Source organism: Globicephala melas, chromosome 9, assembly GCF_963455315.2.
Source record: "Globicephala melas chromosome 9, mGloMel1.2, whole genome shotgun sequence".
NCBI classification, from domain to species: Eukaryota; Metazoa; Chordata; class Mammalia; order Artiodactyla; family Delphinidae; genus Globicephala; species Globicephala melas.
In genome coordinates, this window is record NC_083322.1 from 37,656,733 (window position 1) to 37,682,458 (window position 25,726).

Sequence of the window (25,726 nt, forward strand, 5' to 3'; positions counted from 1 at the left end):
TGAATAGTTTGTGTCTGAGTGTATGCTTCTAAGGGTCTTGAGAGTCTGTGCGTGTGTTGGATGTGGTTTCAATTGAGGGGACACCTGAGCAGTAGTGTATAGAGTGTGCCTGTATCTATTTCCTTTTCTCTTTTATTTTCCACTTCTTCTCATATTCCCAACTATGGAGGACTAGGGATTGGATGAGAAACTGGGGCTTGGTTATAGAGGGAGACAGGCGTGAAATATGGAACTAATATTTGTAGCCTTATAAATTAGTCCTGGTGTTTTAAATTTGGCCTAGTCATTCTCCCTGGGACATTAGTTTCCACCATGTTTAGCACCAAGTAAAGTTTGATTTTTTTACCCATATCTTCATTTATCTTTTGAAGCCAGCTCTGGCTTTTTTCTTCTTCAGAACTTTCTCCCAGTTACTCAGCATGCTGTTGCTATTCAAATTCTTCAGCTTGTTGTCATCTTCACACTATCCCTAGCCTGCTCCCAACATTTCTCAGCTTTTTAATTGGGAGATTGTGTAAAGGCAGTCTTAGTTGTTAGAGCCCTTTCTGGGCTCCTTTATAATAACCTGTACCCCAGCATATGTGTAAGCTATCCCCATTCCTATCATATTTCTATTAACTTATATTGCAATTACCAGATTCATTTGTTGATATCTGCCTGTAGACTAAGCTTTATGATGTCAGGGAATTTGTCTATCGCAGTCAATGTTGCATCTCTAGCAGCTAATACCATGTCTGGCACATAGTAGGTCCTCAATAAATGAAGAGCACATGGAAAAAAATCATGTATGAATGAAAACGTGGGCCACTACTTGCTTCTCTGTTTAGGAAGTTTACTCCTATTATTTTCCAAATAATACTAGCAAAGGAGTTCTGCCATATCAATGATTCATTAAAAAAAAAATCAAGGTGGGGTGGTATCTTTGGAGTGAGAACAAGGTTCAGCATAGTGACTATGAAATATTAGCAAGCAAAAATTAGTACTCATTAAATACTGAGATACTTCTCTACACATAAAATCTGCATGCCAGTTTAATTTCATAGAAGCTTACTAATCTGTGGAGATGTTTGCTTGTTTTAATGAATCACCTTGTTGCTTCTACTGGGACATAGAGACAGTCAACTTCCTATATGGGCATTGGAGGTTTTAATCTCAGGGATAAGTTTGATGGTGTCAAGTTTTTATTTAATATTTTTTGCTGCCCCATTTATGAACATACAATCCATGTTATCTATCCTATATTAATTAGTTTTGTTCTTCTAGAACAAATTCATTTATTAGAACTCCTCAGAATCAATTCATAAACTCCAATTCATAACTTAGAACTTTTCAGAACCCATTTGTAATAGACTACAAGTCGTCCAACAGACTAAACTCTATCAGAGTGCACTGACATATGACCCTCTAAGCTGTTAGTGTTTATGGCACCAATACATGCAAGGATGGGGATGTTGGCAGAAAGTTGAAGGGAAAAATTTTTCCCCTCAGTCCTTACTCTTTTTTTGACATACACCACTCAAGTGTGAGAGTAATCTTTTGCTTTAATCCTTTATTCAAGAGCTAGCCTGGTGTTTTTTTTGTTTGTTTTTTGGGGTTTTTTTTTGCGGTACGTGGGCCTCTCACTGTTGTGGCCTCTCCCGTTGCGGAGCACAGGCTCCAGACGCGCAGGCTCAGCAGCCATGGCTCACGGGCCCAGCCTCTCCGCGGCATGTGGGATCTTCCTGGACCGGGGCATGAACCCGTGTCCCCTGCATCGGCAGGAGGACTCTCAACCACTGCGCCACCAGGGAAGCCCAGTCCTTACTCTTTATGCACCTCCTTCTAAGGTCAGAATTATCATGTATGACAAATATAAGCTAGAGTCAGAAAACAAGTAAAACAGGTAATTGACTATCCTTTTCTGTAATGGGATAGAAAAACAGGAGAGCATTATGCATGGGGACTGTGAAATGGATGCATGGAAATAATTACAGTAGAGTCTTTTATAAGTCTCTAGAAGTACCTTGCAGCCAGTGAGTACTTAGTGAATATGCTTATTTTAAAAGTTCAATTTATAATATATGCAGGTTTTTGGAGGTTGTTTTGTGTGTGTGTGTGTGTGTGTGTTTTTTGCTAAACCAGTGCTCATAGTTGTGCCTTTGGCGAGTAATAACTGAAAGTTGGCAAACTGGAGCCCTTTACCCCAATCCCTCATGCAGAACCAACATAGGAATATTATAAGTGAACATGTTGATGGAGATAGTTAGAAGACAATAGCACAATTAATGAATCTGGTATATTATTGATGGAGTGTTCCCTCCTCAAAATACCACCTATTAGTTATTTTTTGTATGGCATGCCAGAAAAGTACCTGGGTATTATTATTTTTCATGATGTTGTACCTTTTGGTTTCTCTGCTCTATGATATTATTATCTTGGGAAAGAAAATTACTTCTCTGAGACTGATGTATAAAATGGGAGTGTTAACACTGAACCCACAAGGATTTCATGAAAATTGAATTAATAGAAGTGTGTGTGTGTGTGTCACACGCATGTGAGAGAGAGGCGTGCATATAGAGAAACAGAGACCAGGAGGGTGAGCAAGCACATTCCTCAGGATGCCTGACACATAGTAAGATGGTAAATATTGTGGGCTTCCCTGGTGGCACAGTGGTTGAGAGTCCGCCTGCCGATGCAGGGGACGCGGGTTTGTGCCCTGGTCCGGGAAGACCCCACATACCACGGAGCGGCTGGGCCTGTGAGCCATGGCCGCTGAGCCTGAGCATCCGGAGCCTGTGCTCCGCAACGGGAGAGGCCACAGTGGTGAGAGGCCCGCGTACCGCAAGAAAAAAAAAAAAGATGGTAAATATTCATTTTTCCCACACCCCTTCTCCTTTAGATCTGTAGTGGATTTCTTATGACCATAGCAAATTTTTAGTCTGGCACATATTCAGCATTCAGTAAGTGTTTGTTTCCTTCCTTTCTAGTTCTTATCTTGTTACTCAAGGAAATATGAATGTATATTTATTCAAATATAATGTTGATAATATATTTATTAATTGCTATGCATTATATGTGCCAAGAAAATCTCTCAAGCATCATATTGTGACTTCAGGCCTGAGCCTGGACTGAGATGCACGTAACCCATTGGTTGGAAGAACCTAACTCCCCTTATCTAACACGGTTGTTTTTGATGTAGCTCGTTTTTTCAATGCAGTCTATTAAATCTATATGAATATATGTAGATAAGCATTTTGATAGAAAAAAGAAATAAATGTTTTATTTCCTTCTATTTTTATACCTTTTCTCTATTGAAGGATTCTTATTTTTACACTCAAGGGTTTGAATTGGGTAGTTAGAATCACATAGTTATATAAATTCATGCATTTTGTATGTAAATGTGTTTTTAAACTCTAATAAAATAAACAATTTAATGTAAAAACCATATATTGGAATGTTGGTTTGTTGATTGACTAGGAAACAGGGATGGGAATCCCGGAAGCCTTAAAGTTATTTTGGGGACATGATTTTTTTGTTCTTTATTGACTACATGACTCCTCTCTGCAATCATTATTAAAGGGATGTTTACCAGAGGTATCTGTCTTTAATCCCAGTTTTGATAGTGAATTTCAATTTTATATAGTATTCTTTTGAAGAACTCTTTCAGTGTGTTTGATCATATTCCTGTAGTTATAACACCTCTGATGGTTTAAGAACTGTTTGTCTTTACCAACCTTGAATCTGGTACCTCAACTGACAGGGAAGTTATTTTATTACACTCTGATTCCTTCAGTGCTAGGATTAGGAAGGTCAATTTATGTCCTAAGTTTACTCCATTGTTTGTTGTAGAGGCTGATAAACATTATAAATGGATATCACAATTGGATTTTGAATCAATGACTTGACATCAAACCATATATTTTAATGAGAAGCTGGATTTTCCTTACAATGGTCACATAATGGTATTAGTTTCTTGAAGATGTATTAGAGTTAGAAAAGATAAAGACACAAAGCACTGTGAGGTCTTCAAATGCCATTATAGTTCACTCTTTTGAAAGACTTGCCAAGGTTAACCACAGTTCTTTTTGCATGCTTTGTTACTCTGGACCACACTACAATGATTTTGAAATCATATGTGATAAATTTGCTCTGAATTTATTACTTATTTAAATACCTCACTTTGCTTTTAAGAGAAAACTGTATCGATGTATCTGTTATATACATGACCTCTTATTTGGTATTGACTATATGGCTTTATTCAAAGGTAAGCTAAGAGCCCTCTAATATATATGTAAAGTGAACTAGAATAGGTAGATTGAAATCTCTATGGGCTTGTCTATTTTCAGTAGGAATAAAAAGGAATTGTGTTCTATTTCATGTATTTTCTCACTTGAGAATACTGAATGCTTACTAGTCAATTCAAAAGCACCTTTGTTATATCATTAATGGAAAGTTTAGGCCAGATTTTGGAAAAAAATCTATATTTTACTAGAATATTCTTCTTTAAAGCTTGTATTTTAATAATTTTACTTGGAATTGGATATATGTGGCTATTACAATTAACTCAGATTTTGCCATTTTATTCCTGTGTACAAATAGTGTTTTTATTTTTCCCTTGCTTCAGAGAAATAATATAAACCAAATTGGTGGTCACCCCTAACAATAAAGTCCTCACTTTTCAAATTAACACATGAAAGTAGCCACTATTGTGTTGAAACTGGAGTCAGTTTCTTTCATTTTCCAGAACTCCATGACAGGCATGGCTTTTTCATTCCAGTACAATACTGCCATGCTCCCAAGCAACAGCCTAGTTAGCAATGCATTAGTCAGGGTAAAATATTATAAAGGTGGGGGCTAGAGAACTCAGGGTGAAAATACTACCATTTGAAAGAAAAGATGATTTTAGTCTTTCTGTTTAGATTTATCCCCAAATGACCATTTGGGATGCTTGATATACTAAACATACCTGTAACAACCATATTCTTTGAAAAAACTTTTACTTATTTGTCATCATTTGTTTTGGCAAGTTAGAGAAAGAGAGACAAGAGAGACAGAGATTGAATCAAAGAAAATGTAGCCACAATATAATTACTATTTATAATTCCCTGTCTCCTAGAAAGTCAGCATTGTGATGAAGCTAAAGATGTTGCTTTATGTTTACATATACGAGAATTTTTTCCTGCTATTTATGACAGCTGTGAGAACATTTTATTGGAGTTTTCTCTTTCTTTAGCAAATATATGCTCTTAAACTTTTAGTTGTTTTGTTTGCTTTATTGGTTACTGACCTATCACTTCTAATTTTTCATGTAAAAGGCTAATCTATGGAATTTTTCTTCATAGTTGTTGGAAGATTTTATAAGAGTGGATAGAGTAAGTTGGTCTTCCTCATAAAATACATAAACATTTTAGCAGTGCTAGATTACCTTCTTGAATTTAACTTATATTTATTGGGGGATCATTCTATGTTGAAAATAGGGGAAACATATTAGTTATCCATGTTTTTGTGCCTAGGAACAATTTATGGTAAGTAGACATGCCTGTTTATTTAACCAGTCTGAGGATGGTTAAATAAAGGCTAGTATCTATCTATCTATCTATCTTTCTATCTATCTATTGTGAATAAAATCAATAATAAATTTGAATTAAGTTCCTATATCAACATGTTGTGATAGATAAAATATTTTAGACCAAAGAAAAAAAATTTGATTTTCTGAACATTACCATTCTGTGAAAGTATGGATTGAAGCTGGGTCTCCACTAGGTAACATAGTTAACACATATTTGTGAAATCAGTGATACATAACCAGAATGCAAACCAGTTGATAAGCCCCTTAATGGTGGGGAATTTGTCCTGTTCACTTCTGTTTTTCCAGTGACTAATAGCCATACAATACATATATATTGAATATAAACAAAAGAAAATATAGTTAAATGAATAGACTAAGGAGTTATAATGTTAAAATTATGCTTGCTGTTATATAGTGTTGCTTAAGAAATTTTTACCTAATTAGAATAAATTTAAGGACTGCAATAAGTATCAACAGACTGACATATGTACCATAAATCTATTTTATTTCTTTCTAGGTAAAATGGTTACATATGACTGGCAGCATATTGTTTTACTTGGCTTTGCTGACAATTGCACATTTTGCTTCACATTGTATGCATTTTTGTATTCAACTAGACATGCTTATTTATAGAAAATTTGGATTTATTTTGTAGTGTAAATTATAACATTTATAACATATATAATTCTTGTCAAATTATTTTTTTCTAAAATTATAACATATATAATTCTTGTAAAATTTTTTTCTAAAAAAATGTTTTCCTTCATGCAATGTGAGGGGATCATGTGGCATTCATAGAGATATAAACTTTATAATTTTATTTATTTTAGGCAAAGTTTGCCTTTGTATCCATTTGGTATCCCCAAATTGTAAGTTACATGCTTTGAGTACTTTAACCAGTGCTTAGTTAATTTTGTGTGGGGTTTAGGAGGTAATATAGGGAGTATGAAATGCCATTCTGTTGTTGAAGCAAATGTCTTTTTCTTTTTCTCACTGGCAATTTAGATTAAAATTTGAGCAAGTAAATAGGATCATGATTTGCTTTGAGCATCTGTATTTATTCAGCTGTAACAAAAATACTTCATTTTAGCGCTCACCGTTAGGTATCTATTCCGAGTACTTATTTACTGCAATTTCTCTAAGAAGAATTTAGCTTGAAATGGATTCTCAGCTTCACCATATGTTTGATATAGTTCTTCATGAAAATAGAAACATGCAAGAAATCTGAGCAAGTTCTTGCTGACCTATACAATACCTGCATCCTAATAGGTCATATTTCAGCTCCTATATTTTTGATAAATAGCCCAGCTCTTTTAAAAAGCTCTGTCCGTGGTGCTGAAACCTCTTGTGATGTATGAGCATGTCTTACTGATAAGTTCTAATGTCAGCCTCTCTGTGATAGTGATTCATCAAGTTGTAAAATTTGTGTTAGGGAAACACATTTAATTAGCAACTTTCATATTTTGGTTGTGTTAAAATTAACACAGTTGTCCTTTCGTTTTAAAGAGTTCATAACAATTACTTTCCAACATTGTCAAAAACAGCTAATACTTAATTAGAAACTGTCAGTGCTATCACAAAAGCAAATGTCTAGTATTAACAAATAAACTGATATGATTTCAGTGGTAGAAATGTTTACAGGCCAGTGACATGTTGATGATATGCAGAAAGCTATGGTAAGAAAACTTAAACACTTGATTATGAACAGATTAAGTAGCAGTTATAATGGAAGACTTGTAGCTTTGTAGAGATAAGCAATTTGCCTATAAAAAGTAAGGCTTATTACCTTCTGTAAATTTTTTTTTTAGTGTTTCAGGATGTTTTCTTTGTACACAAATACATTGGTTTTGTAGGACTATGGGTTTTTGTTTGTAAATATGACTAAAGCCCTAAAAATCTTGGTGGTTTTTTCCAGGTAAACTTCTTGTATTTTCTGTATAAGACTCTAAAATAATTAGTAATGTTATTAGCACTTCAATTCAGTGATTCTCAATTTTTCTAAGCTGTGTTATTTAGGTGCCTTACAGTCATGGAAAACTGCACTTAATTTTTTAGTCTCAGAAGCTTTTCATGAGCAAAACTGTCCTCTTAAATTTCTATTGAACTCTGGAACTTCTTCCACTATGAATTCAGTATATCTTACAATAAAATTTAAAAATCCTAGTCTCCTAGAGTTCTAAAATCCATTGTTATCCTGGGGAAAAGAACCATCCGCTTTGATCATAACTGTCTTTAACTCAGTATCGACTAGGTTAGTTGCTATACAAGTATATAAACCTCCTTCTTTGGGGGTCATGTAGAACATGTTTCCTTGCTGTATTTGCAACATAGAAGATTATTAGATTGTTTGCTTGTTATTGCAGTGAAGCTCATTAAGTGTTTACAATCACAGCAAGATTTGAAAATTACACCTAGATCATAAGTCCTACTGAAATTTGGCAATATTTTCTGCAAAGCAAGCAGCCTAATGTTGAGCTACTACCAATTATTAAAATAAGACTTTCATTTCCCTAGATATTGGATTTATATTGTATGAACTTAGTAACTAAATCCACTCCAAAAGCTGCTTGTTAAGAAAAGAAAATCTATAAGTGAATACATAATTTCCAAGAGGATTTGTTTCTGTCAATAAAGGGTTAAGTACAATGTTATTATTTTCTTTCAATATTGATAAAGTGCCTTCTAAAATCCATTTTTGTGCATTATAAAAATGTAGTTACATCACCCAGTAAAAGTATCTTACTCTTAGCATTCCAAATTTCATTATAGAAAAACACTTTTTGAAAACATTGTCATTTAAATGATATCTGATCAAATGATATTTCCCAGAAGTTATTCTTTATTTAGAAACAAAAACAAGACAAAAGCAATTGATTTTAATCCAAAATGTATTTTTCCTTATAAAAGAGGTCCACATATTCACTGTGTCTACTCTACAGAATTTGTCCATTTTATTACACCACGTGTCAATTCAAGTTTATCTGGTCACTGCAAAAACTCGTGGCTAACGTGTAATACAACACAGGAGGAGGTATTGCTCAGTTCAACTACTCTTATATACTTAAAAAAAATACAGAAATGTTTTTGTCCACTTTAACTGTAGTCCAGACATAAAAGTTACATGAAAGTTCTAGAAAATGGAATTGTTTTATTTGGTTGCCACAGTACCCTTCGAAGCCAGTTAATTAAAATGCTGAACTTGTACATATGTCCACTGGTCAGGAGCAGCATTGGTGAAGCTTAAACTTCCTTCTACAAAATATTATTTCTCTGCCTTTTTTTTTTTTTAAAGTACAACCACAGTTTTGAGTTTTCTTTGAAGTAGATTTAGTTAGTTATTTTTAGGACATGTTTGTTGGCACACCTATAACAGTTGCTTTTACTTCCAATGCTGTACCTTTTTCTTTGCCTGCTTCCCAGAGGTTGATCAGAGGAGGATAAAGCTCACTGAATGCAAAGGTTGGTTTCTGTAAGTAATTTCTCACATAGTTATGTCCACCATCACAGTTCATTTCTTGAGAGAGGCAGCTGAAAAGACATATCATACCAATAATCCCCAGAAAACCTCCAAGGTAGGCCATAAATGTTGTGGTGTTACTCTTATCATACTCTTTTCGATCAGGGTGCAAACCTTTTGTGGTGACATTTACACATTGTTTTCTGCTTTTTTGATAGATGGTGGGGATATCAATACAAATCTTATACTCAGTTGATGGGTTCAGATGAGTAAGATTATATACCTTGACATCAGATGGTATTCGAGCACTTTGGGCAGCATGGGAATTTTGAGTCTTGACAAAGGCTGTCCACTTAACACTGGATTTGAGAATTTTAGAACTTGCTTTCCAAGACACCAGAACTGAGTTGGCCTGAACATCTTTTATTTTAATATTCAGGGATCTATTGTTATCCTGGGGAAAAGAGCCATCCACTTTGATCATAATAGACTTCAAGTCAGCACCAACCAGGTTAGTTGCTATACAGGTATATAAACCCCCTTCTGTTGGGGAGATGCCACTTATATCTAGTGTGCCTTCAGAATGGACATAGAACTTGTCTGTCAGAGTATTAGGCAAGAGTTTTTTACCAGAAGGTATGATCCAGGAGATTTCAGGCTGTGGCTCTGCAGTAGCTCTGCAGTGTAAGGAAACATAGCTCCCAGTTTCTAAATCCAGATTAGAAGGAAAACTCTCTGGAGCTATAAGAGGGAGACAGATTTCCATCATTTCCCTGAAATGCACCTGCCGAACATTCTGGCCTTGGAATTCAGGTGGGTCCACGCAAAACAGTGAATCTGGCTCCATAAATCGAATGTTGGTTTTGTTCATATTAATCCAACGGATGACACAATCACACCTGATGGGATTGCTGTGTATGCTGATTTCCTTGAGGTTTGGCAGAGACTCAATGGTACTGCGGTACAGGGCACTAAGGGCATTGCTGTTAAGCATGAGTGATTCCAGCTTGGGTAGTCTGAAAAATGCATTTGGGTGAATGTAAGACAACCTTGGGTTGTTAGTAGCTTCTATTTTTCTTAAATCTGGAAGATTATCCACAGCAAGACTGTCGATGGAAATCAGCTCAGGCATATTGTTTATCCCCAATTCTTTTAAATGTAGCATATTGCTAAAATCACCCCTCCGTATTCTATTAATGGGATTTTTATTTAGATCCAAAAATTTGAGGTTTACCACTTTTTGAAGAGCAACATGGGGCACTTTAATAAGCCTGTTGTCATAAAAAGAGATGCTTTCTAAGTTTTCTAGTCCAACCAAGGCATTATCTGGTATTTCCGTGAGATTTATACCAGCTATAACCAGGCTGCGAAGATTGATAAGAGGCTTAAAGTTCATGTCTTTGATTCTGATGATTGGATTTTCCCCAATCATCAGAATCTCCAGATTGGGAAGAGCCTCAAACCACTTACTGTTGATCATCTGCAATCTATTTGAATTGAGATGAAGTCGAAGAAGATTATGTAGGCCAATAAAGGCTCCAGGTGAAATTGTAGAAAGCAAGTTGTGATTAATATAGAGTTCTTGTAAGTTACTAAGTCCAGACAGACATTTTTCAGGCAGCTCAGTAAGTTTGTTTTCCTCTAGGTACACAGAAAGAAGCTGAGGCATCTTTTTTACATTAATATTGGTAACTGAAGATAAATTGTTTTGAGATAAGTCCAGGCCAGTAAGATTTACTGGAAAGTCTATGGAGTATTCAATTTTTGCAATATTGTTAGTCTGTAGGAGCAGAATCTGTGTGTCAGCAGGCAATCTGGCTGGGAAATTTGAAAGACCTAAATCATTACAATCCACTGTAGATGCTTCCATATAAATGGATCTAGGTGTAAACCAGGGCCGGATTTCACATGTACATAATCGTGGGCAATCTGCTTTTTTATCTACAGCTTGAACTAGCGTAGTGATAGCTAGGCCAAGTAGCACATGAATTTGGAGTGGCAGGTCCTTCATCTTAGCTTTCTTCTTCAGAGATTTAATGGGTCCTTAAGGATTCCACGGCCACTGCTAGTAAGATCAGTAAGAGCTGATAGATAAGGAAAATAGTTGCTTTTGTCAAATGATGAATGCCATAGAACTGCAAATATTTTCTTCATGGAAAAACGTGCCAGTGCCACAATTGCATTGTCCAGAAATGTCATGCATATTGAAGAAAAGGTTCCTATCTCCTTTATGTTAGAATATTGATATACTTTTTGAAGATGGAGTATGTATAGATGGTCAGAGGAAATTAAGCAATTCATTTATTTAGAGTGTAATATTCAAATCCCATGCTTGTTCAGTACTTGCAGGAATAGCAGCATGATGCTAACTATAATAAAATAAAATATAAAAGAAAAAAGAGAAAAATAATTAGTCCAAAGGGAAAAAAACACAATATCCATTAACTGATTATGATTATCTTATATATAATATTCTTAGTTTACAGTTAATTCAGTATGTTTTGATGACTTTATCCTTGTTATGACTGTCCTTAATAGTTATTGGCCCAGACATTGGATAGGCTGGATTTTTTTTTTATTGGAGTATAGTTGATTTACAATGTTGTATTAGTTTCAGGTGTGTACATCAAAGTGAATCAGTTATACATATACATATATACACTCTTTTTCCATATAGGCCATTACAGAGTATTGAGTAGACTAGCCTGTGTTTTATAGTAGGTCTTTATTAGTTATCTATTTTATATATAGTATATGTCAATCCCAATCTCCCAACTTATCCCTCCCCTCCTTTCCCCTCTGGTAACCATAAGTTTGTTTTCTACATCTGTGACTCTATTTCTGTTTTGTAAATAAGTTCATTTGCACCATTTTTTTAGATCCACATATAAGCAATATACTTGTCTTTCTCTGTCTCATTTACTTTACTCAGTATGACAATCTCTAAGTCCATCCATACTGCTGCAAATGGCATTATTTCGTTCTTTTTTATGGCTGTGAAAGTGGATCTTTAGAAGACTGAAGTTGCATTAAACGTAAAAATTATTCTGCCAGAATTTGTCTTTGTTTTCAGATATTTGCTTGTTTATAGCCTGTAATTTATTATTTGTCGTTCTCTTTGACAATTAGTTATAGGGGAAAAAAAGAAAACCTTTCAGTGATGACTTTTTTATTTTCTCTTAGAGAGGCAAAATTAAAAGTTTATAAATAAATAATACTGTTCAGTTACAATCAAATGAGTTAGCCTGTGGTTCCTCAGGTTCCCAGGAGATGACATTAAGAAATAAAATTATAAAATGAACTAGAAATTGGGGAATTTCGCTGAATTTTTCATTTTAATTCATACTTCTCTCCATAGTCTCCTTTGTATAAAGTGACTTGAATTTTGCAGCATTTGGAAAAGGTAGTCTAACTTGCTGTAGATGTACCTGTATATTGTCATACTTGACTGAAATTCAGATTAATGTTAGACTGTTTTATTTTTCCCTGAAAATAACTTACATTCCATTAGTTACTAACAATGAAAAAGTAACTTTGATTACATCACTAATACAGACACTTAGATGTACCTTCTTTTAAATGGTTACTGATATCTTTATCATAACAATAAGCAATCTGAAACCAAGTTGCAATTTTGATATGTGCTGTATTGTAAAACACCACATTACTTTTACATGTACACTCCATCCGTTGGACTGCCCGTGAGCTCTCCCCGCAAGTGTGCAGGACAGCTGGAGCATGGCTGGACTGTTCATTCTGAGACTTCTTGCCTACCAGTAGTAATGGTCTGCTGAATAATCAGTCTGTGAATACTCTTCTTTTCTTTCATCTCTGCCCAATATTGACATTTACAATGGCATTGTTGAGTGACTCTAAGGTAGGTACTTCAGTGACAGAGATCAATGTATTTGGAGATATGGTCTCTACAGAGAGATAAAACACTTTCTTTTCAATTTAAAACATTCTTTGGTTTTCAAAATTGTTGGAATATTTATAGTTCAAAGTCACACCTAATTCTCCTCTTATCCTTTAAGAGATGTGATAAAACTGGATCATGAAGTTCAGATAACTCCTAAGTTATCTTGAATTAAGTGTCTTTGCTTTTTATGTTTGTTTGTTTTGTTTTGTTACTTCACCTATTTGCTGATCAAAATTCCTTTTTTAAATACTGTTCACCTATTACTCTTAATCTGTTTTAAGTAAGCTCTAAGCCCCTTGAGGAAAGAATTTAATACAACTGCTTCTTCCCTGAAGATGTTTTATAAATCCTTAACCCTACACAATCTGGGGTCCCTCCTCTTTTTCTCTGTGTTTCTTGTCATTTTTTGCCATTCTTCTATATGCAGCCTTCTCTCTGCCAGTAGAACTGTGGGTGCCTCACCCTTTTCTCTCTGCCTGGATTGCCTGTTTCTTTGTTTTACATTAATTATTGCTGTTTTATCAACCCTCAGTTCAAGCATCACCTCTCTGTGAAGCCTTCCATATAACCCCTCCCTGCAGTTGTACTTTAGCTGCCCTCTGAGGTCGTTCAATGGCCCCAGCACACACCTCTGTCAGAATATTTAGTTGGTTCTCTGCCCCACCAGACACTCACTTCCTTGAGAGCCTGAGGCCTGCCAGCTCCTGGGCATGGTAATTAGAACATAGTAGATGCTCAAGAAATGTTTTCAGTGAACTGATAAATGAATTATATTACTTAATAAATGGACATATTCATGTTTGCTACATACAATTTAAGCAATTCGGTTTGTTTGATTTCCTAATTTCAGTATTCAACTGGTTTAACTTGGGTAAATCTATTAGTTACACAGAATGTGTGTTACCTTTATTACTAAAATCCAAAGATTAAATTTGAGTGTAATACAAAGGAACTAGACTTTTAAGTCAATCTAATATTATATCTTAGTTTATTCCTCAATTTATCCAGTCAACATTTAATGAACACCTTTTATGTGCCAGTTATTGGGTTAATAGTTGGAGGATAAAAAGATGACTTAAATATGGTCTCTTCCCTTCATAAGTTTTCAGTCTTTCTGGGGAGACACAGGTAAACAGATGGTTACAATTCAGTGTCAGTGATGAAATGGGAGCACATAGGAGAGGCATCTGGATAAAACTTAAAATAGAAATCTATTGCCTCTTTATTCTCAAAATGAAGAAAAAAACCTAGGTACAAAGTATAAATTTCTGCATGTTGCCATAAATCACTCGGTTGAGAACTGAGCAATCATAATTTCTGCCAAATAACCAGTTATATCCACTTTCTCTGGCAGAGCAAAAAGACTCCTATATTCTCCTTTATGTTAACTAGAGGATTAGAAATGTTCAAGGTGAAACATTCTTTTTGGGGGGATGTTAACCTAATAATACCACTTTTTGTTTTAAAATTTTTGTATTTTCTTAAATTTATATTTATGTTTAATTAGAAACTCTATTCTGACCTCATTTCATCATTTTGGCATAGCCATATGCCAGAAACAACCCTATTTGAACTATATTTATTCTGCAAGCTTTTGAAAATAAGGAGGGTTCTTAAAGTGGTGAACAAATTCAAATTTTATTTCTCCAGGTCTGTAGGAAGAAATTATCAGTATGGGAAGTACAACAGAGGATATGTAAATTTTGCCTTTATTGTAATATTGATTTTTTTCTCATGTTTTTGAAAATGATTATGATACTTTCACTATTGGATTATTTGGCATGGATTGTTTGCAGGATAGTAAGGCAGTAATAATATCTTACATCTTAGAGCTTTGTGGTTTTCCAAGCCCTTTGTTATTCATTCTTTTATGTTAATAATGGCCTTGAAACAGATAGGAGAGGGATTTTAACCACTATTATTTATTTATTTGTTTGTTTGTTTGTTTGTTTGTTTGTAAGGGTATTGACACCTATCTGCCTGAAATCACACAGCTAATAATTGATGAGGTGGGATTAGAACCCAGGTTTTATCCTTAGGCTTGCATCCATATGTAGAGTTGCTATGAAATTATTTTAACAGAAGGTAATGTAGTGATGTTTTTCTTAGGAAGGGCTGGCATTACCTTTGACTTCAGCTTTTCAAATTTAGAAAATTAATTTTATCAATCTACTAATAGTGACTAGGGTATGATTCACACTAACCAAACTCACAAGGAACAAAACCCAAATGCCAATACATTACAGTGAGAAATATGACTGTCAAGAGAGTACAAATACTTGAATCTGCTGGTCAGTGCTTTTGCTCCATTTAAAAAATCTACTTAGAAATACAAATTATGAATATGCAATTTGTTTGTAATTATAGAGTCAGGTACAGGGAAGTTAGGTTAGACTTCTTAATTATCATCATCATCAGAAATGATAGCCTGACATACCTGCTTTAGTAAAGAGCATATCATTGCCAGAAACTGGACCTCTTGAGTCTCATGGCCCTTAGCATGACCTCAGCCCCCAAACATCTATGCTGGGAAGCTTTTCCTGGATTCATTCTTGGTCACCTCTCATCTGTGTCATGATAATCATTTGTTTACACTTCTTTTTTCCCTTACTGGCCATAAAATTATTAGTAGATTATTACTAGACATTAGATTATTAGACTATTTCCTTACTAGATATAAGATTATTAGATTATTATTTTCCTACTAGATTTTGAGATTATTATTATTAATAGGAACTGTGTTCAGCTTACTTTTGATTATATTAGTACATTTGATCGGTTGATTAGTACCTAGGCCAGTATATAGGTCATTAAACAAATGTTTGCTACATGCTAACTCACAATTGTGTCTTTCTATAATTTGTGTTGGATGATAGAATATGGAATAATGATTAAAATGACTGTTTCCCTTCTTAAGTAACAAAATAAACAACATAGAAAAAAAATAAAGAGAAAAAGATATGCTCCCAGTTTTTTACAGAATATTTTTCTTATTGTTTGGTGGTTAGAGAGTAGAAATAGGGGACTTCCCTGGTGGCTCAGTGGTTAAGAATCTGCCTGCCAATGCAGGGGACATGGGTTCGAGCCCTGGTTTGGGAAGATCCCACATGACGCGGAGTCACTAAGCCCATGTGCCACAACTACTGAGCCTGCGCTCTAGTGACTGTGAGCCACAGCTACTGAAGCCCACGTGCCTGGAGCCTGTGCTCCACAACAAGAGAAGCCACTGCAATCAGAAGCCTGTGCACTGCAACAAAGAGTAGCCCCTGCTCGCCTCAACTAGGGAAAGCCTGTGTGCAGCAACAAAGACCCAACACAGCCAAAAATAAATAAATAAATAAAATAAAAATTTATATAAAAAACAAGAAAGTAGAAATAACACAGGTATACTGCCAACTTTCCACTGGCAAAACAGAAAGTGGTTCACTTTACCAGCACCAATTTAAAAACAGCTGTTCTTTAGGTACACTTTAGCTTTATCAGTGAGAAAATGGTTTCTGCTGGTGGCTATTTTGAGATTTGGGCTAGATAACAGTGATAATGGTGACGTTGATTTTAGAAGGAGATATTGTCATTTGTTTTTTTATGTGCATTGGTGTAAAATTTTTTAAAATAAACTAATTATGTCATTAAAAAATAGATGGGCCAGCTGAATCCCATTTTCACTTTTTGAGAATTTCAATGCGTGTGCCCTAAACCCTCTCACTTCTGTCCTCTCTCATCTTTCCCTCTTCTACTTTTACTTTTTGAATATAATGAAAAAAATAAACTCTCTGAAAAATGTTTTCAAACTTAGAAAATTTGTATTATGTAATTATTGATATACTTACATAATTTCCCATACTCCCATCAATTTGCTGGGATTATTTTTTCTTCTAAAGAGTAGGAAAATTATACTTCAAAAAGTCAGTATTTCAACTTAGGTTTTGAAGGTTTTAGGACTGTTGCCTTGATAGATGATCTGGAGCCTAGCATTGGGACTGGGACATAATAAGTCTTCAAATAAATATTATATTATGGATGGATGGGTAATAAGTCTTCAAATAAATATTATATTATGGATGGATGGGTGGATGGATGGATGTAAAATAGATAAAATATTTTGCTTCTCTTCTTTAAAATAAATTAAGCCATATACAAGTAAATCTTAATAGTGGATGAATTTTCATTAAATGATTTCTTGTTGTTAGGGTACACATTCATATATGTAGTCATATGTAGGAGCTAAGGACCAACTCATAATTAACTATTGTTCTTTTCAGTTGTTTTTTCATCTAAAACTAGTTTATAAGGTTATTTTTTGTACCTCCTTTTAGTTTTTTTAAAAATTTTATTTATTTATTTATTTTTGGCTGCATTGGGTCTTCGTTGCCATGCGTGGGCTTTCTCTAGTTGCCTTGAGCGGAGCTACTCTTCGTTATAGCGTGCAGGCTTCTCATTGCAATGGCTTCTCTTGTTGCAGAGCACAGGCTCTAGGCATGTGGGCTTCAGTAGTTGTGGCATGCGGGCTCAGTAGCTATGGCTCGTGGGCTCTAGAGCACAGGCTCTGTAGCTGTGGCGCATGAGCTTAGTTGCTCCGTGGCATGTGGGATCTTCCCAGACCAGGGCTCGAACCTGTGTCCCCTGCCTTGGCAGGTGGATTCTTAACCACTGCACTACCAGGGAAGTCCCCTTTCTTTTAGTTTTAAAGGCAACAGAATCATATATTAAAGCAAAGTAAGTTATAATTGAATGTTATACAAGTTCAAAAGACAATGTTAATGAAATGTCACCAGGAATGAAAACTGACATATCAATGAAATGTATTATATAAAGGTTCTTTTAAATGACTTGCATGAATGACTCATACAGTCCAAAATCAACCCTTATGTAGAGCTTATCATCTATCTAGTTTTTCATTTATTCTTCCCTTTGATCTGTCAATAAATATTTGCTGAGGGCCTACTGCATCAGTCACTGTGCTTGCATTTCTAATCTTTACATTTTATAAGATTTTTAAGAATTGAAAGATTAAAAATGATTTTTCTTTGACAAAGAATAATTGGCAGTGAACTTAAGGCCCTTTTTCTGGGGGTGTGGGTGGTAAATTCAAAGACCTTTTTTTTTAAATTTAGAAAGCATTTTAAGATGTGGAATTTTCCTAATACATATGTCCTTTTGTGCTTTCTAAATTTTTCTCATGGTGTCTTTAATTTTTTTGTTGGCTTCCCCATGTAGATTTTGCCTAAGGGAGAGTCAAAGATCTAAAGTGTTTTCTGTGTTTTAAATTAAACAAGTAATATATGTATAATTAGGCTCTGACCAGCAGCATGAAACCTCCCAGTTTAGGCCATTAAATGAAACAATTTTAAGAGTTCTCATATCTTATGATATTTTTTAATACCTGTGGACACTCGTAACTTTAGATTTCTTTAAATAAAAATAGAAATTATTTCTAGATATAATTATGTATGCAACTTTTAAGAGCAAAAGCTACTTTTTTCTTGGTAAAAAGATCTTAATTCTTTAGCTTATTCTGTTTTTCTACATTTATGAAACATTGACCAGACACCTCCTTTTTGGCAGGCACTGTTGTAGCTACTGCAAAGTCAACAATAAATAAGGTGAACTCTCTGCTCACCAAGTTCTGAGTTACTGAAGGGGAAAATAGCAGAGGATGATGCACAGTAGAGTTGACTTGTTGTAATAGTAGTATGTGTACTACTCTATGGATGCACAAAGGAAGAGGCTTAGTTCTGTCCATCCAACGGAAGTAACCTGAATGTTCTGTGTTCTTTTATGATGCTTATAAAAAATCAACTGAAGTAGTGGGGAAACACATGAGTAAGAAAATGTAAAATCCCGAAATTCACCTTTCAGGTGAATTTTTACAATCCTAAAGCTTAAGAACAAAGTGTGGCTTCTTCTCCGTATCTCATTATGTGTATTATAAAGACTACAGAGTCTGAAGAAGAGAAACATTTGGATGCTTAAGATAAAAAATTGTTCAAGATAGGAGGTTGCTATGGCTACATTAAAGCCCAGTTTTTCCTTTTCTTCTATAGCAAATTGCTAGCTAAGTTCATTTGTATAAAGTACTTAAATTCTATTCTCCCATTATCTGACTTTATATTGCTTTGTTGTAAGACTCAGTCTTTCTTCAATTCTAATTGAAGGTTCCATATCCCAAAGGTATTGTTACATTATTCTAAATGCATCCCTATAAAAGGCTATTCTTTTTTCCTTGAGAAATATTTATTTTCCAGTTTTTCAGAATTAACTGTTTAAATATCTGTGTCAACTTTCAGGGAGTGGATAATGATGACTAGAGTAGTTTAATGGATATTAGAATATTTATCTGTTAATAAAAAATTGATATAGGGGAAGAAAATTTGCTTTGCATTATGAAACATGGATCAGGTTTACTCAGCGACTGTGTGATTGTAGACGGGACATTTTACTTTCCTGTGCCTCAAGTTATTGATCATTAAAACTTAGAAACTGGTTATATGATCGTTAAGGTTTCTTCATATTCTAAACTGACACTACTCTGAACATGAAACATATTTTAAAAGATGACCAAAAAATAGCTGTGGGTAAGCTGACTTATTCAGTTTTAACCTTTGTGTTTAATTGATCACTAATTTGTTTAGTGCTGTAACCCTATGTCATAGACACATTAGGATCACTGAATTTTAGTCATTATGGGGCTTTAAAATGCTATCAGATTAATTACCTGTCATTCCTATTTCATTTTACGTTTGCATCTAGCTGGTAGTAAATGAGGAAGAGAGTTACTTTAGTCATCATATTGAGGCACACTACACTGGGTAAGTAAATTGCCTGGATTAGGTCCCTTGATGGAATAACTGAGACAAAAATGAGTTGCCAGTAACTATTAATATTGACATATGAACAATATATTCAATATGATATTTTTGCTAATTTGAAAGACATAGATTTTTAATAATATCAAGTTCCAGCCACCTGAGTAAATTTAGTATCATATAAAATTAGCATATTTTTGATGTCATAAAATTTTTTAGCTGGAATTGGGCGTACAGATCTGTTGATTCTCAAGCTCATCTCAGTTGTGAAAACCTTTGTTCAAATAAAGTCTCGCCTAGATTCAGAATAAGTCAAACATAGGAAGGAAGATCTATTCGGGTTAGCATGGGACGTGGGATGGTGGAGGAGAGTGTGGTTTCTGGAAAGATTTAGATGGTACCCAGCTTAGCCTTTCTGCCCATAGCATCTGATCCTGAAGAGGCTCCAAAGACCTCAGTTTTCTGAACCATCCATTTATTCCCATCCTCTCTTAAAATGAGGTAAAGGAGGCCCTCAGAGTGAAATGACTCATACAAAGTGGTTCATTCTAAAACGATGTTGAAAATTTGGAGAGACTTTAGGCATTCTTTCTAACACAAATTCCCCCACTGTCATCTCAATCTATAAACCTGCCACAGTGAGGTCTCCTCCCCTTGACCTTGACTGATCCTAATTGGTCTTTCTCCTTTCAAGTGAAAAATCCCTAAGTGTGTTATGATAGCACTCAGCTTCCATGGTAAGTATTTGCCAAGTAAGGGATGGGGCAAGGAAGAAGGAAGTGCTCTGGAGGAGGGTGGGTATGGTAAGACCAGTTAGTAACAATACATCAATGGCAAGCATGTCCCATGTACCACTGGTCTCATGCCTCATGTAAATTCTCACAGGTACTCTTCATGTCATCTCTTTTTGTAGACGCTAATATCATCCTTAATTTTTACATGAGGCCAAAGAGGTTAAATGACTTGCCAGTTTACACCCCCTCAGATTCAAATCCCTTTATTTTGCCTCTGAACCACTGTTAAATTAATTAAACAAGGAGGCCATTAACTGATAGGACTCTAATTCTATGGTGACCTGTGTAAGCAAACCAAAATCTAAGCCTGCAAATGCCTCAAGGTTACAAAATCAAAATGCTAAGGACAAGCAGGCAAATAGCTTACTAGGCTTTAAGCTATAGCCAATCAATAACTCCCTTTTTTTGCTTCCACATTTTCTCTCTCAAAGCCTCTCTCTGAGCTCCGGCCAAAGGAGCCTCCTAACCACTTCCAGTTTGGCTCTACCCTATTCGAATCGATTTTTGCTCAAACTCTTAAAATCTTAATATTCCTCAGTTTATCTTTCACTACCACTAAGCTCTACTTCCTCTCAAATGTTTATTAACATAGTACCACTCATCTTAGTAACTATTCAGAAATGTATTTCCTATAACTGGATGAGTACACTGGCTTTTGTTGTTGTTTGTTTCTCCTTCTCTGATAGAAAAGTTTTACTCAGATGAAATTTAGAAGGCAGTTGAGTGTTGCAGAAGGGGAACTAGAATAAGAAAACCTTTTTTCTAGGCCTAGTTTTGCTGTGTGATTCAGATAAATCATATTGCTCTCTGAGTCTTAGTTTCCCACAAAATGTGGGGTTTGGACAAAATTTTCACTATTATTTCCAAATTGATTGTTAATGTTCTGGGAAATCCCATAAAGATTTTTTATAGAGTTACTATTATACAGAAATCTCCTTTTTTAGAACAAAATTATTTTTGTTATTTTACAGAATTTATGCACTAAAGTGTATGTTATTACCCATATATTTAGTGGATACTATTTTTGAGGATGATTTCCTTAGATTCTGATATTTTGAGAATCTCAAATCAGATATTTTGAGATTCTCAAACTGGATAACATGCTCTTTTGTCATTATGATAGGAATAGCTGTAGCTAAAAAGAAAAAAAAAGGAGAGGAGATTTGATATTATTTTGTGTCCTTGTCATATTCCGGACATTCTACTTGAACAGAGAATATTAGTGCAGATCTTAAACAAGTCATGTACTATTTTCATCCCTCATGAAACTAGGCTCAGCTGACTCTCTTAGATTAAAATGTAGGCCTTGCAATGAATTTCTTTTAGAGAAACCAGGAAAAACTTAAACAGCACAATTCTTTTTTTCTCCCGATTCTTAAAATATGCTTTGGGCAGATTGTGAGGTAGTCTTTAGATTTTTTATCTTTTTTCTTCTGCTGTTTTCAAAATTTGGGGCTTGTGCTATGTGAGGAGATCCATAGGGATAAAATAAAAAAGGATCAAGATAGCTTTCTTTAAAAAATAATGCTAAACATGGCACCCCAAAGCAGCAGATTTGTGGCAGCTAGTTATAGCATAGCTACAATCAGGAAGGATAATTCGCAGTGCAGAAATTCCTCATTTATAATATTCTTTTAGAGAGCGGGGAATGCCATCTGAGTCTCAGGAGTGTTTCATATTGGTGTAGTGATTTCTGTATACTTAAAAATAACAGGTTGTCATAATTCAAAAAGACACATGCACCCTGATGTTCATTGCAGCACTGTTTACAATAGCCAGGTCATGGAAGCAACCTAAATGCCCATCGACAGACGAATGGATAAAGAAGATGTGGTACATATATACAATGGAGTATTACCCAGCCATAAAAAGGAATGAAATTGGGTCGTTTATAGAGACGTGGATGGATCTAGAGACTGTCATACAGAGTGAAGTAAGTCAGAAAGAGAAAAACAAATATCATATATTAACGCATATATGTGGAACCTAGAAAAATGGTACAGTTGAACCGGTTTGCAGGGCAGAAATAGAGACACAGATGTAGAGAACAAGCATATGGACACCAAGGGGGGAAAGTGGCGGGGGGGGTGGGGGGGGATGTATTGGGCGATTGGGATTGACATGTATACACTGATGTGTATAAAATGGATGACTAATAAGAACCTGCTGTATAAAAAAATAAATAAAATTCTAAAATTAAAAAAAAGGTTGTGATACTGTCATTTCTTATCATGAAAAAAATTCTGATTTGTATTTATTTTTAATTACAGTTTTTGTTCAACTGAGCACTTCATTAATAGCGTTATTTGTGAAGTTGATTTTTGTATGTAATTAGCCAAACAAATGATATTTCTAAGCCGGAACTTGTTCTGTTTATTTATGCTTGTATTTCTTCTGTGAAAATCATTCCATGTATTGGGGAGCTGTAATTTATAACATAGCATAACAGTACTTCATTCAGTATTGTGTGAGAGCCAATGGAATTTGACTGTCTGATTTGCTTTTTAACTTCCTTTTTTTCATTCTCTTGTTATTTAGCATTTGTATAGTCCCAAGTGTAGGTGTCTGTGGGGAAAAGCACTCATTTATGCATTATCCTTAACATTCACTCATCTTAGATTGAAGTATAATTATCTTATTTTCCAAATTAGAAAACAGAATAATGGAAAATTTGCTTCAGGTTATAATTAAACTATAGATCTCTATTTGGGTGATTAATAGTAATTTAGCAGCAGGGTATTGTGAAAGCATGCAGACCCCAAAATTAGGTGAAGACCTCATGACCTTTAGTGAGTTGATTTCTAAAATGAGAGATCCCTCCATGCTCTATAATTAAATAATTTTTGTAATAATCTTAAATAAGTTCAAAACTGTTTAAATATATTTCCTGAGCAAATATAACATATTACTGACAGATAGTGACAGAATTTACATGGATATTTCATGATATTTTCAGATTTTCATGGTTTATTCACATGTTTTACACGTGTGTCCAACTGTGGCATATAGATAGGGTGGGAATTTTACTAGGATCAGAAGTAGTCTATAAAAGGATTCTTAGGACCTGGACAATTCATAGGAAATTTGGAGACTTTTTTTTTTACTCGTATGTCAGGAACAATTTTTATATGTGTAAAAAATAATTATTCTCTTTGCAAAATGTTCATGCACATGTGTAAGATCCATTAGTTCAGAAAATTCCCAATGTGATTGACTAAACTTATGTACTAAGGTTTCCCATTTTGTTCCAACTTTTATTCCTATCAGTAGAGTTTTGGGTAATTGACTTAATTAGGCATCGATTTGTATTTGAAAACTTTCACATGGATAAAGAGGACAAGTCTGCCTAAATAAACTTTCCTTTTTCCCTTGATACTTTTGTTTTCTGAAAGCCTGTTCTTATTGTCCAGTTCCAGTTCATTTGGGTAGTGCAGTGGGACGATTTGTAAATGATGCCATCCTTCTGTCTTAAGAGGCATTTCCAGCTTCATTTAGACAGTCTCTCTAGCAAATTCCCCTGATTGTGTGACAGGAGAAATACTTATATGGTACCTTGCAGTATGATGGTTTGGAAATGCATGTCTCAATGTAGACCTACTTTCAGTTACCCTCCATTTATGATGAAAACATTTGGGGTAATTTTCCAGACAATTCAAACAATTTTTAAATATTTTCTTCTTCATTATAAGGTAGCCAGATACCCTAACCTGTCTTTGAAGTCTCCATTCTTTGAGTCATCTGAAGACTGTCCATCTCCCTGGTGTAGTTAAAAGAAACATAGAGTGATTCCAGCCTGCGTAGACCAGGTACACGTATGCTGCCCAGTGCTTTCTGATCACAAGCACTGCTCTCCCTGGCATTTTATACATGGGGGGACATGGTAGGCATATATACCACCCCCACCAAAAAAAAAGAAAAGAAAAAAAGTGTTCTATACTGATCGTCACAAGTACAAGTAAATGCTTTCATCCTGATCTCAGGAGGGTTGGTTTTTGAAGCAGAGACATGCCATAAAAGGATGACAGGAGAGAGATTTTCATCATGCTTGTGTTCTTTCATTAGCTCAGTTTGGCAGAACAGAAAGTCTTTGTTTTGTAAAGAAGATAAGGACGCCTCTGAACAAGAGTCCAATGATGTACTGTAGATAGAGAGTGAAGAATATTTTAGTTGCAGTATTATTACAGAAAACTGAAAGTTACATTTTAGAAAGGAATGTTCCTCTGACAGGAACTCAGAGTGCAGGGTCTCTGGGTACTTCAGCTTCTGTTCTGCATATAATAAAAAAATTGGTTTTCATTGCTCTTAAACAAAGCAGCATGAATACCAGAGTTTGATATTTTTACTAAGAATTGTGAAAATAAAACACATTTTGAAAGGAATTGACATAAAATGAGCTCCTATGGTCAAATAATTTCTTCAAATGCAGTGAACAAGGGGATGAATCATAGCATTACATTTCAGGTGTGCCGTGGGTCAGCGCTTGTCTGCCAGTGAGTTCAGTGATGGATGATGCTTTTCTGTTACTGTAACTGAGGGAGCTGATAATACAGATAGGGTCTGTATTATTAGTTCCTTATAGTGAGCGTGGAATTGCTTGTATATTTTCATTTGAAAAGCGTGTCAGATTTCCCTCATGCTCTGTGGTTTCCCCCTTATACTCTTGTCAAACTGCTTAAGACAAGTGCTATCTTTGAGTCCAGGGGCTACAAGAAAGATTTTAAAATAGAACAATAATAAAAACTCATTTGAAAGCTTGAGAAAACCTTTCCAAATTACGGTTTTGAGTTTCAAAAGTAATCATCTAAACACGGTATAGGGGGAGTTTTCATGCCTGTGTGCATGTCTGTGCATCTCTCAGTAAGAAGAAGCTCGCTACTGGACATGTCGTGTGCTCTTTAACACTTGTGTTGACAAATGATCATTGTGAGATGATCTGGTGGTACTTGGAGGAAGTCTGAAGGGGCAGACAGAGTTAGTTCTTGATGCGCCCTAAGTCAGTGAAGCTTTATTATTTATCTCGTGTGGAAGTAAAAGGTACTATATGCAACTTAAAGCTTTGAGTTTCCTTCTTCCTGTCACTTGACAACTTATAGCCACTTAACTTTCCAGTAGCCTCCCAATTGCTCTTTACTTGGAGGCCCTTGCTAACATTACTTCTTTTACAACAGCTACCTCATGAGGAGCTTGGGCAATATGCCAACT

General features: G+C 35.1%; 2 protein-coding genes across 2 annotated transcripts in view; one reads left to right on the forward strand and one right to left on the reverse strand.

The window, feature by feature from the left end:
• IMMP2L (inner mitochondrial membrane peptidase subunit 2) overlaps positions 1-25,726 on the forward strand; it is a 909,720-nt gene that overhangs the window by 433,781 nt on the left and 450,213 nt on the right. The window lies entirely within an intron of this gene.
• The window catches only part of LRRN3 (leucine rich repeat neuronal 3), a 37,350-nt gene continuing 19,988 nt past the window's right edge, over positions 8,365-25,726 (reverse strand). Inside the window, exon 2 of the mRNA XM_030857577.2 lies at positions 8,365-11,374. Coding sequence (XP_030713437.2) covers positions 8,890-11,016 — 2,127 coding nt within the window. The 5' untranslated portion in view covers positions 11,017-11,374 and the 3' untranslated portion in view covers positions 8,365-8,889. The remainder of the gene's footprint in view (positions 11,375-25,726) is intronic.